Below are 17,309 nucleotides of genomic sequence, written 5' to 3'. Positions count from 1 at the left end.
TCTTGAGGGAGGGAGCAAGCCGAAGAGCTCGTGGGCGGATGGGCTGGCGGATGGGCTGGCGGACAGGCCAGGTAACGGGCGTGCGAAGGTGGAAAGGAAGGAGGGTACCTGAGTGCCCTGCCAGGCCCAGGTCTCAGGGTGCCGGGCATCCAAAAGGGAACTCAGATTCTTGAAAAATCACTTGGTATTCGCAGCGCCATCCCGGGTTTGCAGGAGTGAGTGTTGGGGAGCCACAGCTTGGGTTGGGAAATTGGAAGTAAAAGTCCCCTGTCCCCAAGCCCAGCTAAGTACTTCTTGGTCTCTTCTGCTTGGAGCAGTCTAAGGAACAAAATGGGACCATGGTCATTGCTCTAGAAGAAATGTATACCTTCCTGATACGGGGGAGGAGGAAATACAAGCAACCCACTCCTCCTTTCCCTCTTCCTAAAAAAAGGAAAGATCTTCTGTAGGTAAAGGCCATGGACATGTGGTTATTAAATGTTCAGATGATGTACAATGCCCAATTGCACATAAACACTCTTCTCTGAAGAAGGCTGCCAGCATTCTGCAATATCTCCTCAGTGTGGAAAAGAGATATTTTTTCTCTTTTAAGGGGTGGAAAATTCACTCTCTCCCCGGGGGACAGAAAACGGAGGACATTATTGGCAGTTGCTCCCATGAGGTTATATCTAGGCTGATCTCTCATACTGGTAAGAATCTAACTGGAGTGTTTGGGGCAAAGAGGGAGAAGATGTGGCAACACAGGCTTGAATATAAACCTGGTATGAACAGGTCACTGAACAAAAAGGTGGAAGAAAAACCAGGCGTGATTATTATCACAGTTGTGTATCTGAATCATTAAGTCATCCAAGGAAACCATCCAAAACAGATGGGAGCCCATGGTATTCTCCAGAAATGGAAATGTTCCATCTACTCGCTAGTTCTCCAGTGTAATCTCCCCTGCTGCGATTTTAGTTAATTTTCTCCAGTAAGCAGAAATGCCCACTGGGTATCTAGAAAAGATGGTTTTAGAGGCAGCAGAAGATATGGAGATAGAAACCATGGTTATATGTCTGTGGCAAAATAAATAGACATTCAAGTGAAGAAAGATAAATAAACCAGCAGAACTGTAAAGATGCTGGTCTATAATCATGAAAGGACGATGGAAATAAGAGAATGCATGGGAGTAGAGTTGGGTTATTTGAGGCAGGTCATGTTGAGAACATATATCTTAGACAGGCAGAGAATAACAAGGCTTCGCAGAAGACAGCAAGCACCGAGGGCATTCCAGCCAGAAGGAATGGCATGTGTGAAGGCTTAGAGGTGGGAGTGAGCAGTCATGTGTCTGGTAACACAGAGAACCCAAGCTGGGGGAAACCTGAGATGAGGAGGGACAGATGGTAGGGAGAAGGACGATGGATGAGTGTCTTAAATCACCTGCCCATGAGAGATCGGAAAAGAGGGCTAAGAGCATGGGGCTCTTTAAGGTGTTATTTTGGAGGCCAGTACTGAGATAATGAGGTACAGAAGCTATGCTTTACATTTTGAACTGATAGAAAGATGGTGAATCCAAGAGTGGAACAATAGACCTGTCTTATCTACACAAGGACAACGTGGATAAGAAAAGGAAAGGAAAGAGATAAATCAAGATAATTGTGAGCTAGGGAGATTATTAGATCAGAAACCAATAGAGTCTTCCAAGTGGAAAAACTAGAAAAAGTTGAAAATTTGGGGGGAAAAATTATGTTTCATTAAAAGTATGTCATTGAATCATTGATAAGTTTAAAAAAAAGGAATTGGGTCATTGATAAGTGGCTCAAGTATAGGAACAATGGTGAGGGCGACACAGGCCTGAGCAGCGTTTGACTGTGTTTTGCATAAGGTTTCTATGGCTCTGAACCGACTCCATGTCAACTGACAACATGAGCATGGAGCTGGAGAACTGAAGAGAAAAATCACGGTCGGTCGAGAACAATATCCTAGTTAATAGAGACAGACACGCATAGTTCAAAGGAGTAAATCAAAACAGGCAAGTTGTTGAAATGGAGGGTTCAGTTTAGCATGCTTAACGAGAATCTGAGGCTATTCAGACCATCTGGGAAGTAGGTGTTGCTTTTGAAGTGACAGAAATACCATAGAAACTTTGAGGAAATGTGAGAGTTTTGTCCATTTTAGAAGTGTGTGAACATTCAGAAACAGGGACTATGTTTTCTAGGGTGGCAGCAATTTCGGTAGCATTCTGCCCCAACCCCCCTTTCTCTCTCTCATAGTTGTATTAGGTGCTGTGGAGTCAGCTCTGACTCAAAGCGACCCTAGGTATGGCAGAACAAAACACTGCACAGCCCTGCACCATCCTCAGATTTGTCATGTGTGAGCCCACAGTTACAACCACCGTGTCAATCCATCTCCTTCACAGGCCTCTTTTCCATTGACCCTCTGCTTTACCCAGCATCCTGTCCTTTCCCAGAGGATAGTCCTTCCTGAGAAGATGCCGCCCTAAGTGTAAGATGACGTTTCCCATCTTTGCTTCTAAGGAGCATCCTTGTTGCACTTGTTTTGTGCCTCGATATTCTTTGCCAGCAGCATAAATCAGGTGCACCAAGTCTTCTGAAGTTTTCCTTGTCCATTGTCCAGCACACGAGGCAATTAAAAATCCCATTGCTTGCTTTATATGTACCTATTCCCTCAAAGCGATGTATTTGCGCTTTAATACTTTTAGAGAGGTCTTTTGCTGCAGATTTGCCCATTGTAAGATGTCATTTGATTTCTTTACCGATGCTTCCGTAAGTGTTGATTGTGGAATGAAGTGAAAAGAAATTCTTGACAACTTCATATCTTTTCTCTGTTCCTTATACGGCTGTTGTGGGGATTTTTGTTCTTTTTACATTGAGTTGCAATCTACCCTGAAGGCTATATTCTTTGATCTTCATCAGTAAGTGCCTCAAGTCTTCTTTCCTTTCAGCAACCAATGTTGCCTCATCTACATGTCACAGGTGGTTAATAAGCTTCCTTCTATCCTGATGCCATGTTCTTTTTCATAGAGTCCCGCTTCTCAGGCTATTCGCTCACTATGCAGATTGAATAAGTATGGTGAAAAGACACAATCCAAACATACACCGGTCTGGATTTTAAACCATGCAGTCAGTAGCCCCTTGTTCTGTTTGAAAGACGGCCTCTCGTCGAAGTATGGCTTCTGAATAAGTTTTTCTCACTAACTAAAATGATGTCCACTGAAGCGTATTTCAGTAATCTTCAGTACATCTCTGACTATCATTCCTCATCACCTCATTTACTTTGTTGATGGGTACTATTGAGTTGGTTTTGACTCATAGCCACCCTGTGCACAACAGAGAGAAGCACTGTTACTCTAAATGTGAAATCCCTTTCTGGTTATATTACTCATCAGTACTAAACATTCCTTTTGTTTACTTTTAGTCCAGACATAATGACTTAGACTATATTTGTCCTACAAATGAAACAGGTGGTACCCACTATATGCTAAGTAGGCTGGGCCTGGCTGTCACAGTGTTTAAAGCACTCGGTTGCTAGCCCAAAGTTTGTTTGTTCAGACCCACCATCTATTCCACATGAGAAAAATGTAGCTATCTCATTCTGTAGAGATGTACTGCCTTGGAAGACTTAAAGCCTTGGGGAAGTTCTTCTCTGTGCTATATAGAGGGGGCCCTCACCATGAGTCCTAATTGACTGGACAGCTAATGATTTTTGTTCGTTTGGGAGTTCTATGAGTTTAAACAAAAGACAAGTGGATAAGATAAATTAGAGGGGAGCTAGGATGCAAACAAATTATCGTATACATTACTGACTGGGCTAAGCATAAGTCACAACCAAGCAGTGTGGGATCACAAGGTAGAAAGTAAGAAACTCTGCCTGGGATGGTTCTGGCAGACTCTGCAAAGGACATGGCATTTGACCTACAAGTTGAAGGCTAAGTAAGTGTTCACCATATGGAAAGAGGATCAAAGGAAGGAGATTCCAACAGCAGAAACAGCATGTGCAGAAGAAGCCTGACATGTTTGGGGAATTGTGAGTAGTGTGATGGCATAGAGTCTGCTTGGAAGGAGAGAGCTGGGCTTGCTGCTGCATAGATGAGTGGGATGCCAACTGTCAAGGACTGTGCCCCACTTAGGAGTGGGCAATGACAAGCTACAATAAGACTTGAAGTCGGACACTTAAAGGAACTAGGTTTTTCGATTACGAATGGAATTTGTGAGCAGTGGGGAGCTGGAATTTAGTGGAACAAGACTGCAAGAGGGAGTTTAGATGGAAGTCCATTGTAGTTTTCTAGATCAGAAATGATAAGGACATTAGCAGTGGGTGTGAGAGAGTTAGAATGGATTCCAAAAGTTCTTTAAAGGTATAAGTTGTTGTTTTTTCCCTAAGGGTAAAATTTTTGAAAAGTACATTTTTTAGATAAAATTCGGGATTTGATATGATGAGTGAAGAAGGAATGGAGGAAGATTTTGAGAATTTAAACATCTATTCTTAAGGTAATGCTGATGGCTGTAGTCAAAATATAAAGGTTATGATAGAATATAATGAGGGCAGAATTTTTTCCTAAACATCAAAAAACATCTGCAAACTGACTTCAATGTCATCAGTTCAATTATAAAACTGTGACATAATGCTAGAGTTAGTCTGAAGTTCTCAAGATAATTTTTTTCCTTATAGGCTGAAGTTTATAATGCTGTAGATGTGATTTTGAAGCCGATTTTATCATATAACCTATAAACTCTACCAATGCTTCACTAGAGATATATTGTCTATCTCATAGATTCGTGAGAGTAACATATGTCTGACACCTGTGGTCTTTACTTTATTTGCACGATGTGCCACTTTTTAACAGGATGACCAGATTTTCTTAACAGAGTTATATACAAGCATATGAGGAAGTAGTTAGAAGATTTGATTTTAAAAATAAAAATCTTAGTAACACAGCATTTCTATTTACAATGAATCTTTTGAAAACCTGGGTTATGTTAGCCATCCAGCAAACTAAAAGTACTTTTTTTTTTTTTTAAGTTACATGTTGTGTTGTGCATAGCAAGCTGACCAATTGGGAGTGAGTACTTCTTTCTCACTTTCTTTTTCTTCCCATATTTTTGTCGTTTCTTTTTCAGTGTAGTTTCTAATGCCTAGTATTATATATAAAACCTAACTATCACCAGATTTCAGTGTTGCAGAATAAACCTAATAAATATCAGATAGCAAAGCAGTTGAATTCTGCTTATTGCATAGGCAGATTTGACTTGGTTGATAACTCAAGAAGCCTTTAAGGAGAGGCCCTGCACCATCTTACCCAGCAAGCCTACCATTTCATCACTTGATTTACATATTCTGCTTTCATTTCTTTCCAAGTATATGAAGGGATACCCTCCCAAAAAAACAAGATTTTTTTTCAAAGCTGTGTATTTAAATGTTTTTTACAAAACAACCTTATCACCTTAAAAGTACTCTCCATTACACTTAATACATTTGTCAAACCTGAGATTCCATTCTTGGAAGCATTTTTCTTCTTTTCTTTTCAAATTATTTTATTGGGGGCTCTTACAGCTCTTATCGCAATCCATACATCCATCCATTGTGTTAAAACACATTTGTACATATATTGCCATCATCATTTCCGAAACATTTTCTTTCTAATTGAGCCCTTAGTATCAGCTCCTCTCCCCGCCCCCGCCCCCATCAACCCTTGATAAATTATAAATGATCCCTATATTCCGAAAAACAAATGAACATCATCTTAATCTTGATTCCACTTGAGGTGCTCTTTTTTGGGTGAGGTGATGATGGCATCTTCCACTGGCTTGGTTGATGTTTACTTTCAGGGTCTGAAGAGTAGCACCATGTCTCCTCACCAGTAATGACCTTGGGGGGAAAGTCTGGATTGTGTATGAGCTGTTCTTTCCAAGCATGGCATATTTCTACTCAGCGCTCTTCTTTTCTGGTCAGGCAGACCTGAGGCACAAATGTCTCAGTGCTCTGGTGGAGGAGTAGGCTACATGTTTGGCTGCTAACTGCAAAATCACCAGTCATTCCATGGGAGAAAGGGGAGGTTTTCTGCTCCTGTAAAGATGTACAGCTTCAGACACCCACAGAGGCCTTTTATTTTGTGCTATCTGGTAACTATGAGTCGGAGTGAATTTAATGTCAGCGAGTTTGGTTTGGGTTGGTTGCATGCCAGGAACAAAAAGAAGTCTCCAAAGACCACATTAGGGCTGCAGAGTCGATGCGTTTCCAGTGAAACTCTTGGGGCAGTCATTGTTACCCTCAAAGAATGAGCAAGTGCATTATTGCCACCGGGGAAGAATCCTTTGTGTAACGTTGCTGGCCTTTGTCTCACTAGTGTAGTTTTTAATTTTCTTAAAACTTCTTCATAATAAGACCCTTTAACTGTCCTTTGACCTTCGAGAAATTTTACCAATATTTTCCCAATGGAATTCTGAAGAGGGCTCTTACAGCTCTTACAACAATCCATACATCCATTGTGTCAAACACATTGGTACATATGTTGCCATCATCATTTTCAAAACATTTTCTTTCTAATTGAGCCCTTGGTATCAGCTTCTCTCCCCACCCCCGCCCCCATCAGCCCTCGATAAATTATAAATAATTCCTATTTTCATATCTTACACCAACTGCCTCTCCCTTCCACATTTCTGTTGTTCATCCCCCTTGGGGGGTGGGGTGGAGGGTGGGTTTATACGTTGTTCATTGTGATCGGTTCCCTCTTTCTTCCCCCTCTTCCCCTATCCTCTCCTCCCCTCATGGTATCAGTACTCCCATGATTATTCATGAGGAGTTTATCTGTCCTGGATTTCGTGTGTTGAGGGCTCTTATCTGTACCAGTGTACATACTCCAGTCTATCCAGATTTGTAAGGTAGCTGGGGACATGATGGGGTGTAGGGGTGGTAGAACTAGAGGAATGTTGTGTGTTTCATCAGTGCTGTACTACAGCCTGGCTAGCTCTTCCCTTCCTGTGACCCTTCTGAGAGGGCATGTCCAATTGTCTACAGACGGGCTTTGGGTCTCTACTCCAACCCGCCTCCTTTGCATTAATATGATCTTTTGGGGTATTTTGATGCCTGACACCTGATCCTGTGGACACCTTATGATCACACAGGCTGGTGTGATTCTTCCATATGGGCTTTGTTGCTTGCCTGCTAGATGGCTGCTTGTTTAACTTCAAACTTTTAAGACCCCAGTTGCTATATCTTCTAATAGCTGGTCACCATCAGCTTTCTTCACCATATTTGCTTATGTACCAACTTTGCCTTCAACAATCATGTAGGGAAGGTGAACATCACAGAATGCCAGGTTATAAGAACAAAGTATTCTTGTGTTGAAGGAGTACTTGAGTAGAGGCCCAATGTCCATCTGCTACCTTAATACTTAACATAAATATATGTACATAGACCGATATTCCTAGCTTTATATATTAATATATTTACATGTATACATGCCTATATTTATACCTCAGTAAATGTCTTTTGCTTCCTAGTTCCTTCCATCCTGCCCGACTATCGTGTTTGACCTTCATTTGGCTCTCTGTATCTCCTCTAGGCTACATTGTCCTTGATCAAACCCCACCAGGCATTCTACACCCTTCTCGCCATTGAATTTAGGTCTCTTGTTCCCTTGTCCTGGGTTTGTTGGCTCCCCCCTCCTTTTCCCCTACCTTCCCCTCTTCCCTGTCACCCCAGGACCAGAAGTTCCATTGTTTTCTCCTCAGGATTATTATCTTGCCTATCTTATATAGCTAGACATGAAAAAAAGAAGAAGAAGAAAAGTGGCCTATAGTTCCAGGTCTGTTTGCTGACCCTTATGTATGTTTTCCGATCGAGTCTGATGAGGTGGCAAGCCCTGCCCTCTGAGTCTGAAGTCCATTTTCAGGATTCCGCGAGGACTTTGCTCGCTTTGCTCCCCTTGCTGCTCTGTTGTACTCCCTTTGTGTTTCACCCCAGTGTTCCACAACTTTCTGAGCTGACTTTGCGTCCTGCAATTTAATTGACCCAGCACATCCCCAGAGAAGCCACTGTTTAGATTTGACTTAAAAACAAATTAAGTAATCTTAAAGAGATGAAGACAATTATATTACTGAGAAAACTTGTCTGTGGCCATCCACTGATGCACAGACATGTTTAAACATTTTTTGTTTGGTGTAGACCCATGCTTATATGAACCCAGTGGCAATATTTTTTTACTTACCCAGCAAATCATTGTATCTGAAGACTTAAAAATTGACAATCTCTCTCTCTCATTTTTTTGTTCTCTCTTTCTTTAACAAATATTTATGATATTTCTTGACTAGGTGTTGTGTTTAACACCCAGGAAGCAGTGATTAACGTGACAGTCAGTCCCTATTTCATGAAGCTTAGTGCTGTTGTGGGACAATAAACATACAAATACAGACAGAATTCAATCTGTACTAGAGAATAATGGGATGAGAGGACACAGTGATCAGATGTAGGTGCTTATATATAGAAAATAGCATGGACAAAAGCCTTAAGGCTGGAAAAAACCTTGGAATTTGAGTAACAAAATTTTGATGAAGAAAGTGGTACCACATGAGACTGGAGAAGTGGATGGGGGCCAAATTATTCAGAACATCGAGGTCATAGAAACTATCATCAATTAGTCTGTCGGTTTTTCGTACAGTAGTGTCCTGTATATTGCTGTGATTCTGGGAGCTATGCCACAATTATTTCAAATACCATCAGGATCACCCATGGTGAACAGGCTTCACCAGAGATTCCAGACTAAGACAGACTAAGAATAAAGGCCTATAAAGTACTTCTGAAAATTAGCCAATGAAAGCCTAGATCACAGGAGCTTATCTGATATAGTGCTGGAAGTTGAGTCCCATATTGAATGCACTACACAATAGCCATAACAATGAACTTTAGAACTCAATATAGGCAGTAATGTGGTTGCGCGGTCTAAGATGCTGGATTGAGAACTCAAGCACACCAACAATCATGAAGACGGCACAGGACCCAGTGACATTTTCTCTTGTAGTTTATGCATCACCACGAGTCAAAACTGATGAGATGACAACTAGTAGCAAGCACTATAAATCATGAAAAAGCTTTGGGATTACATGTGAAATGCAATAGGGAGCCATTACAGGATTTGAATCAGGAAAGGGACATGGTCTAATGTTCATTTTTAAAAGTACTCTCCAGTTGCTGTACAGAGAAAGAATTTAGTCAAGGGACAATAATGAGTATGGTACTAGTTAGGAAGTTGTTGAGCATCCAGACCCAAAGTAGCCTAAACTAGGATCGTGGCAGAGCAATGGAGATTCATGTTTAGGACTAACAATAACAGTGGTGTCATTAGGGTTGATGGCACCCTGGGCAGTAACTCATGGTATCACCTCTTTCCCATGAGCCTCCTCCTCTACCAACCATATAGAATCCTTAGTAATGATTACTATAAATTTTCCTCATAGAACTATATGTGATACAGATGGTTGTCAATTATTTAAATGCAGTATTTATCAAATGATATGAATGCTAAAACAAATTTTTCTGTAAAATCTTTCTACGCTGAGTTGCAATAATAATTAATAACTGAGTGTAAGTTAAAAAAATGTTCTCCTTTATTTCTTTAAATTTCTACTTAATTCTCAGAAAATTGATATAGGTTCACAAATCTTATTTACTACCATATTGTAGCTAAAACGCCAGAAAGTTTGACAAAATCAGCAAAAAACATTGGCAGCAACAGAAACATCAGCACGTGCTTGTGATGTGTACAGGCCAAACCATGTAATTCAAAGCATTATGCACACGAGTAATAACAGCCTCTCTTTATAGAGTGCATCAAAAGATTCCAAAAGGAAATTAGCATAGAATTTTAGGCTGGTGGGTGTATTGATAGACTTAGCTGTATTATGAAGATGTTTTCATTGTAATAACTAACCATAAGGATATTTTTATGAAAACTAATATAGTTTTTGCTGAAATACAGATAAACTTTATCAAGTCATTTGGTGTCACCCCATTTGAAATCTCTGGCATGGTTCACATGCCCACACTCCTTTAGAAATGGCACTGACTATTACCATGACTTTGCTGAGGATCCGGATGCTGGGCATGGTGATATGGAATTAATATTATGCCTGGCTTTCTCATTTGAACATGTTGCTTACTGAGATCAAGAAGAATATGAAGGGAACAGGTTGTCGTTGACGATCAGCAGTTCAATCTGTAGGTGTTCTCTAGGCACTGGGTATGCCATCTAAATTTCGGAGATGAGGACTACTGGACCTGAGATGTAAATTTTAGGTTCATTTGTTCACAGATACTATTTAAAGCCAAGAAAACGGAAAGCTCATCTGAGGACCTGCTGTAAGGAGAGAGGGGTGGATCTCACGATTACGACCTCCATTTTAAGAGCTCAGAAAGAATACAGACCTGAGGAGGTCCTTTAGAAGGAAATAGCCCAGAGGACGGTCAGAGAAGCCAACAAGGAGGGTGTCAATGACAGTGAGGGTTTCCCAGATGGAGCGGTCAATCTGGTCCAAAATGTCACTAAGATTTAGTAAGGTGAAGAGCAAAAGGAGTCTCTTAAGTTCTTGGTGACCTTGTATAAATGCATTACAGTGGAGGGGTGAAATGGAAACTCTTCATTAACTGGACGATCTAGTCAACTAAACCCACATCTAACTCTTGAAACACTTTGGCTAAATGAGGCTCATGATACCAATGACCTTGCAATGAAAGGCTCTCATTCTGTAAGTGACTCGAGGAAATTGCTGAGGGAGTTTGATATTGAGCTCATATGCTCATGGTTTTATTGATTCCTGGCTGTGTTGTTTCAACAGACGCCAACTGCTCAAGAACATACATTTATTTCTATGATGCTTTGGCACCTTTTTAACTGTCTGCATATCATTATCAACCTCAGACTCAAGAGATATCAGTATTATTAGGAGATATCATTATTTCATACAGCCAGTTATTCAACTAATAGAATTACTTGGGTTAAAGTGCAAATATAACCAAAGATCTCTCTGGAAAGCAAATTAATATTTGTAAATGTATCTTACTTTAAATAGAATTAATTACTATTTAAAAAGTTACCCACTAACTTGAAATGGTAGTATAGGTTTGTAAAGTCATACGAGGATTGGGACTATATCTAGATGAAAGAGTTCAAGAGAAAAAATCATAAAGCCAGCTGGTTGATATTTAGAACCACACATACAGTTTTAATGTTGCAGTTGCTGCTTCCAGCTATTCATCCAGAAATATCTAAAACCTTGAATTAATTTAAAAATGCTGATCTTGGGGTACTTAGCAAACTTAGAATACCAAACAAGTTGGGGGCTGTAGCATTTTTTCTAAAGAATGTCTATTGACAGAATTTAGACATTGCTATGACAAGTTCTCTTACGTTTGACTTGATTAAAGTTTGATTGATAGCAAAAAATATTAATTTACACATTTAGAAGTCTTAGAATAGCTATTCTATTCATACTGAAATTGTCAAATAAACCAAAGGTGTCACTCTATTTTTACTTGCAATTCATATCCATGTTAATTATTTTGTTAAAATTTTAATTTAAATGAGTTTAAGCTTTTGCAGATATATACTTACTATCTCTTTTAATATAATACCTGAAAAATAGCAGTTGGCATTGTAAAAGACCAACAGTTTTGGGAAGTAACATGTTAATGATAAATATGATGCCAATGGTAGGTGTGTGCATGGCTGCCATTACATATATTCATTTTTTCTCTTTAAGTAGAAAAGAAAGATTACTTTTTATCTGAGCAATGCTCACCCTAGTAGCAGAGATTATTGAATCTAATAACAACATGGTGAAGTTTCTCAAAAGCACAATAGCATTACTTAAACCAAAATATCTAAACCTAATATCTAGAGGAGAAAACAGAATTATGAACAGTAAAATTATATTTTAAAAATATATAAACCTTTATAAATGTGACTTTTAAAGAGCATTTAAGAGAGAAGAGTCTACATAGGCATTAAAAATTAACTTAGAAATTAATCTGAAATGTGTTCAGAGATCTTTAATACAGATGGACTATGCAAACGTTGCTTATGTAATCATAGGGTCAATTAAGAGAACTATAAAATTATTAAAAATGTACTTCTTTCTCTTCGGTGATGAAGGTTTTCTGGAGGTAGCACTGAAGGGCAAGATGTGCAGTGAACTGACCTTTGGTACAGTAAACTGATCTTTTTTCTGTTGCAGATCTGTGGCTGCTGGTTCACATGGTTTCGAGGCGCCATGAGGCACGCGAGGTCTTGGAGACTTTGGCTTTGGGTGGCGGTCTTCCTGCTTCCTGCGTCCACTTCCGTGACAGTCCGGGACAAGCCAGGTATGCCGGAGACCTCTTTCCCCAGGCACCAATTGTCGTTCATCATATGTAAATCACGTTTTAAAAATAAAGCAAGCCTAGTTAAAGTTGAAGTACCCTAAGATTAAATCTACTATTGCAGAATAAATAATAATTTATTCTGCTTCCATATTGGACCCTCACATATAAGACACTAAATATTTCTCCCTTTGCTTTTTTGAGAATTTACTTTAAACTCTAAGTAAAAAAATACTTATATCTGATTGGGAGAAATAGAGAACATATATAATGTTAATTAGGGAAAAATGAAAAGCAGAAAAGGGGGTATAAAATGCTGCTTAACTATATGTCAGTGTTTGTAGTATCTCAGAAGAGGCTCATGGAAGGGTGGCATACCTTTAGAGGGCTTCTTTAAATTAAAAATATATATATTTGTTCAATTGTTAAATTTATCAATCACAAATATTTCAAAAGTTTTGGTGGCAGTTTGAGACAGTTATTTTCACCTTTGATTTTAAAAAAAACATATCATGTGGCTGATTTAAATAAATGTTTTACCTGATATTTCAGCATGTGTAAATTACTCACCTAAATGTACTTAATACAAAGTTGAACTACCAGACACATTGAAGAAAGTGTTTGCTAAGCAAAAGGAAACTAACTCCGATGTAAAAGAAACTTCAGTTCGTCTATGTACAGGTTATAGATTTGATGGGACCAGACACTGTGGGTCTTATTGTGCTTATTTTTGTGAATATTTATTACTTTTTATTGAGTAGGCGTGAACTCATTCAGCACAGATTTTGGATTAAGTCACATATAAAAACAATTTCATACAGATATTATACATTTTAGTTTCTTGTAGTATTATGGAAGTCTTACAATATTGTAGTAGTTTGTCAGGGAATGCATTTCTGAAAATAATCTGCATGACATTTTGGATATTTCATCATTGTATAAATAGCATCTTATGGCTGTCATGCTTTTCTGGGGCAAAACATTTACTATCTTCAGTGAGAAATAAATCAGTAGTAAGGTCATGGAAAAATTACATGCGTGGTGGTGGTTACTCTGGTGTTGCTAAGACATTATGTAAATAATATGTGTTGCAATTTCATCAGAGAGGAGAAAACTCTTGGTTAGAAAGGAAAGTGAACCTTTAGTTGAGTAGGACAGTTTTTAGGTAACAACTATATGTAATAATGTTCTTAAGGATTAAGATGATTTGAGGGATCTGCAGAAATGGTCCTCCAATTTGAATGCAAATAGGAATCACCTGGGATACTAAATTTCTGGGTCTCCCCTCTCAGATTTCATTGTACAACAGCAGGCTAAGATGAGATTCTGTTATTTCTACTTGTAAAAATCTCCCCAAATCCACTGTCATTGAGTTGATTCTGACTCATAGTGACCTATAGAGGATTTCAAAGGCTTTGTAAATCTTTACAGGAACGGACAGACTCATCTTCCAAAGCAGAGGCCTGGTGGCTTTGAACCTCCAACTTTGAGGTTTGACACTCAATAGAGCCATAAGGGGGGCGGGGGGGGTTAACATGTTCCTTTCAAAAAAGAAAACGAGAAAGGAAAAGGAAAAAAGCCTCACTGCCATTTAGTCAGTTCTGAGCCATAATGACCCTCAAAGCAAAGTCAGTTCCTTGAGTTGATTCCAACTCACAGTGATACCATAGGACAGGGCAGAACTGCCCCGAGGGTTTCGGACACTCTTTATGGGAACAGCAAACCTTCTCTTATCTACATAGCACCCCTCAAAAACTCACTGCCATCAGTCTATTCCAGCTTGTAGTGACGCTGTTAGTTGCATTCTGGTCCCCCATAAACTTCATACCTCTGTGAAAAGAAATGAGAACCTCCCACTGTATTCTCATCAGGCCCTCTAGACATGGTAGGACTGGCCCGTGAGTTTCTGACAGCAGTAGAGAGCCTCATCTTTCTCCTGCAGAGCAGCGCGTGGATTCCAGCTGGTGGCCCGTGGCCTTGTGCAGTGAAGGCCTCATAACTACTCCATCACCAGGCCTTTCCCCCACAGCGACCCTGCGGAACTAATTCAGGATGTCTGAGGAAAGCACACTGAGAAATAGAAATCTTTGGGACAGTTAACATATTTCTTTTCCTTTTTACTCATTTTTTCTCAAAGTTCCTTTTTATTTTGTTATATTTAATGAATTAATTATATTTTAGTTTTCAATAACACTCTCATTTTTTGACTTCCTTGAATGTTTTGCCCTTGAGGCTGTCGCATCTCAGACCTTTTACAAGGTTACAGTGTATGTACAATTAACAAAATGTCTATATTCTGGCTCAGTATACATTGCCTAATTAAGATTTTAAAAAGATTTTCCTAAGAGCACACACTGAAAACCAGTGTGGATTATTACAACAAGAGTTACATAGCACAAAGGAGAAATAATGGAGAAAAAACTCAGGTTGAGTTTCATCATGCCCCTTTGGTAGAAGGTGCTAGTAAAGGGACTGGCACTAAATGTGCCAATGAAATTGCTTAACCTCAAGTCCCATCTGAATTAATTGAGAATGTCAGCACAGCACTGCCACGGGGATTATTGAAGACTATGACGCTTGGGCATGGTCTGGCAGGGGACTCTGTGTGTGTGTATCTGATTCACAACCTACTGTTCCCTTTTTAGTTTCCTCATGTGCAGACCTGTGCGTGTGGTCACTAACCATTTTCCGGAGGGAAGTGATTACATCTAAAAATAAAATATAACAAATCTGAGGGAGAGGCTAAGGTTTCAGCTCTGGAGTCTGGGAAGTTGTCATCAGTCTACAATTAAACCTAAATATACAGAGGATAAGCTGAATCTTTTAACTGCTTTACTGTAACCCTATGATATGTTGAATGATCACTTGAAATATTGTAATTGAGACAGAATTAGAGAGTTATATGGATAGATTCAGTAACAATTTGAGTTTTAAAATCTCAAAGGTATTAGAATTTTGTCATTTCATATTCTTTTTATCAATTTTACTATTATATGGAGATTATGAGATAAGGCCTATTGGCACGTATTTATACTACAGCCGAATGCTAGTTTGAAAATGGTTGTTTCAGCTCGGCTAGCTGTCAAAAGAGGATAGGGGAAGAGGACTATACTTTTAAAATTATTTACATAATCACTACCCATTTGAATCAGTTACTTAAAAGTCTCTTCTGTCTTAGAAATCTTTTTTTTTTAAATCATTTTATTGGGGGCTCTTACAGCTCTTATCACAATCCTACCTCCATGGTATCGAGCATATTTGTACATCTGTTGCCATCATCATTTCCAAAACATTTTCTACTTGAGTTCCTCTTTTGTTTCCTCCCTCCCCCCACCCTCCCACCCTCAGGATTCCTTGATCAATTATATATTGTTATTATTACTTCGTATCTTTTGTGTCTTAGAAATCTTATGTATCAAATAAATTTCTTCTTTGCTTACTCTTTCTTTAATCTGCTATAAGGAAGAAATAGCAAATTAGCACCAAAATATTGTATTAAAACAAGATCACTTGAATTATTTACGTGCACAGATTGAGCCCTTTCCTGGCTGGATGCTAATTACACAAACAATGGGGCTAACTGTCAGGGGAATTTTACAGTAATGTTCACTGAGAATGACTTGGAGTGAGCCTGCATTGGCACAATATCCCTCTCTCAACAGGGCTTTAAAAAATTAGTACCAGGGGCTAATAAAAGATGATATTAATGGAAGACTGTTATGCCCCAGGGGGATGATTGATAAGACTCTGCCAAAAATTAATAAGGAGGTTTTGAAAGGGAGCCAAAGGCAGATACAAAAAAAACCCCCAACATAGATCCAGGAAAGGGTTTGGGGCTCGCACTAAATTCTAGCTCCAATGTAAGAACAATTGGTTCTTACATGATGGCCCTGCTGAATACTCACCCTCAGGTAGGGAATAAAGAAGGTATGCATGCTATAGCAAAGTGTGGTGAAGAAATTAGATGGTGCCCGGCTATCAGATAAAATAGTGTCTGGGATCTTCAAGGCTTATTTCCAAACAAGCAGCCATCTAAGTGAAATTTCAAATAAGTTCATGTAGAAGAAGCACACAAGCAGCAGTCACCAAAGGTTATCAATCATATAATCCTAAACCGAAGGAGGGAATCGTATCAGAGCCTAAATTGTGAGAATCTGGTTTGCAGAAGGCTATGGATGACAGTGGGAATCCCAGTTACATTTGTGGGATCCACATAGGAAATAAGCCTCCGGCGACTTCCCTCTATCCAAATGTAGGAATGGGAGGAAAATAGAGTGCTAAACCTGATTTGAATGGTTTAAGTCTTGTCAGTTGATTCCCCCCTCTAATGCGCTTTAGGCCTGATCTGGTTTTCAACATTTTCTTTTGAAACTGATTTGTTTTGAAACTGATTGCGGTAGCAATTGCACAATACTGCTTGATGTGATTGAATGATGGAATATGATATATGTATTAACTTCCAATATAATTGTTTAAAAAAAAACTGAAAAAAAAAAACTCCAGTTAACCTAAATAAGAGGAATGAACAGCAAAATAAGACTAGATAAAGTAGGATGATGGAAGGCCATTTAAAGAATAATTTTTCTTCCATTTATGATAAAGTTTTAGCTTCTATACCTATTGGATTTATTATTTACCTGGGTGACAAATTATGCACATACACTAATTTACACTGGTTTTCTATTTATTTACAAAGAGAAAGCTATTATTATGAAATTTGGTTTATACTGGTTAAAATACACTGTACTCTTAAGTCTAGTGTGTATTTGTTGATCTAGAGAATTTTATTTTGTGCTTTTCAGAATTCTTGTTCAATATGATGCCTTGTAAGTTGTCACCACTTGTAACACCTAAGATTTGAAAGTGGAAGAAAACTTCACAACTAGTAGATACTCAATATAGCTTCTGAATCCTAAAGAATATTCCTCTTTAGAGGAATAGCTTTGGGGCAGAAGTCA

At 38.9% G+C, this 17,309-nt stretch overlaps 1 protein-coding gene across 1 annotated transcript in view; it reads left to right on the top strand.

The window, feature by feature from the left end:
• Positions 1-12,252: 12,252 nt before the first annotated feature.
• The window catches only part of COL19A1 (collagen type XIX alpha 1 chain), a 423,669-nt gene continuing 418,612 nt past the window's right edge, over positions 12,253-17,309 (top strand). The window contains exon 1 of the mRNA XM_045294677.1: positions 12,253-12,354. Coding sequence (XP_045150612.1) covers positions 12,264-12,354 — 91 coding nt within the window. The 5' untranslated portion in view covers positions 12,253-12,263. The remainder of the gene's footprint in view (positions 12,355-17,309) is intronic.

Source organism: Echinops telfairi, unplaced genomic scaffold (genome assembly GCF_000313985.2).
Source record: "Echinops telfairi isolate 266 unplaced genomic scaffold, ASM31398v2 ScPeMD7_3533;HRSCAF=4204_0, whole genome shotgun sequence".
NCBI classification, from domain to species: Eukaryota; Metazoa; Chordata; class Mammalia; order Afrosoricida; family Tenrecidae; genus Echinops; species Echinops telfairi.
This window is presented reverse-complemented; position numbering and strand designations above follow the sequence as displayed.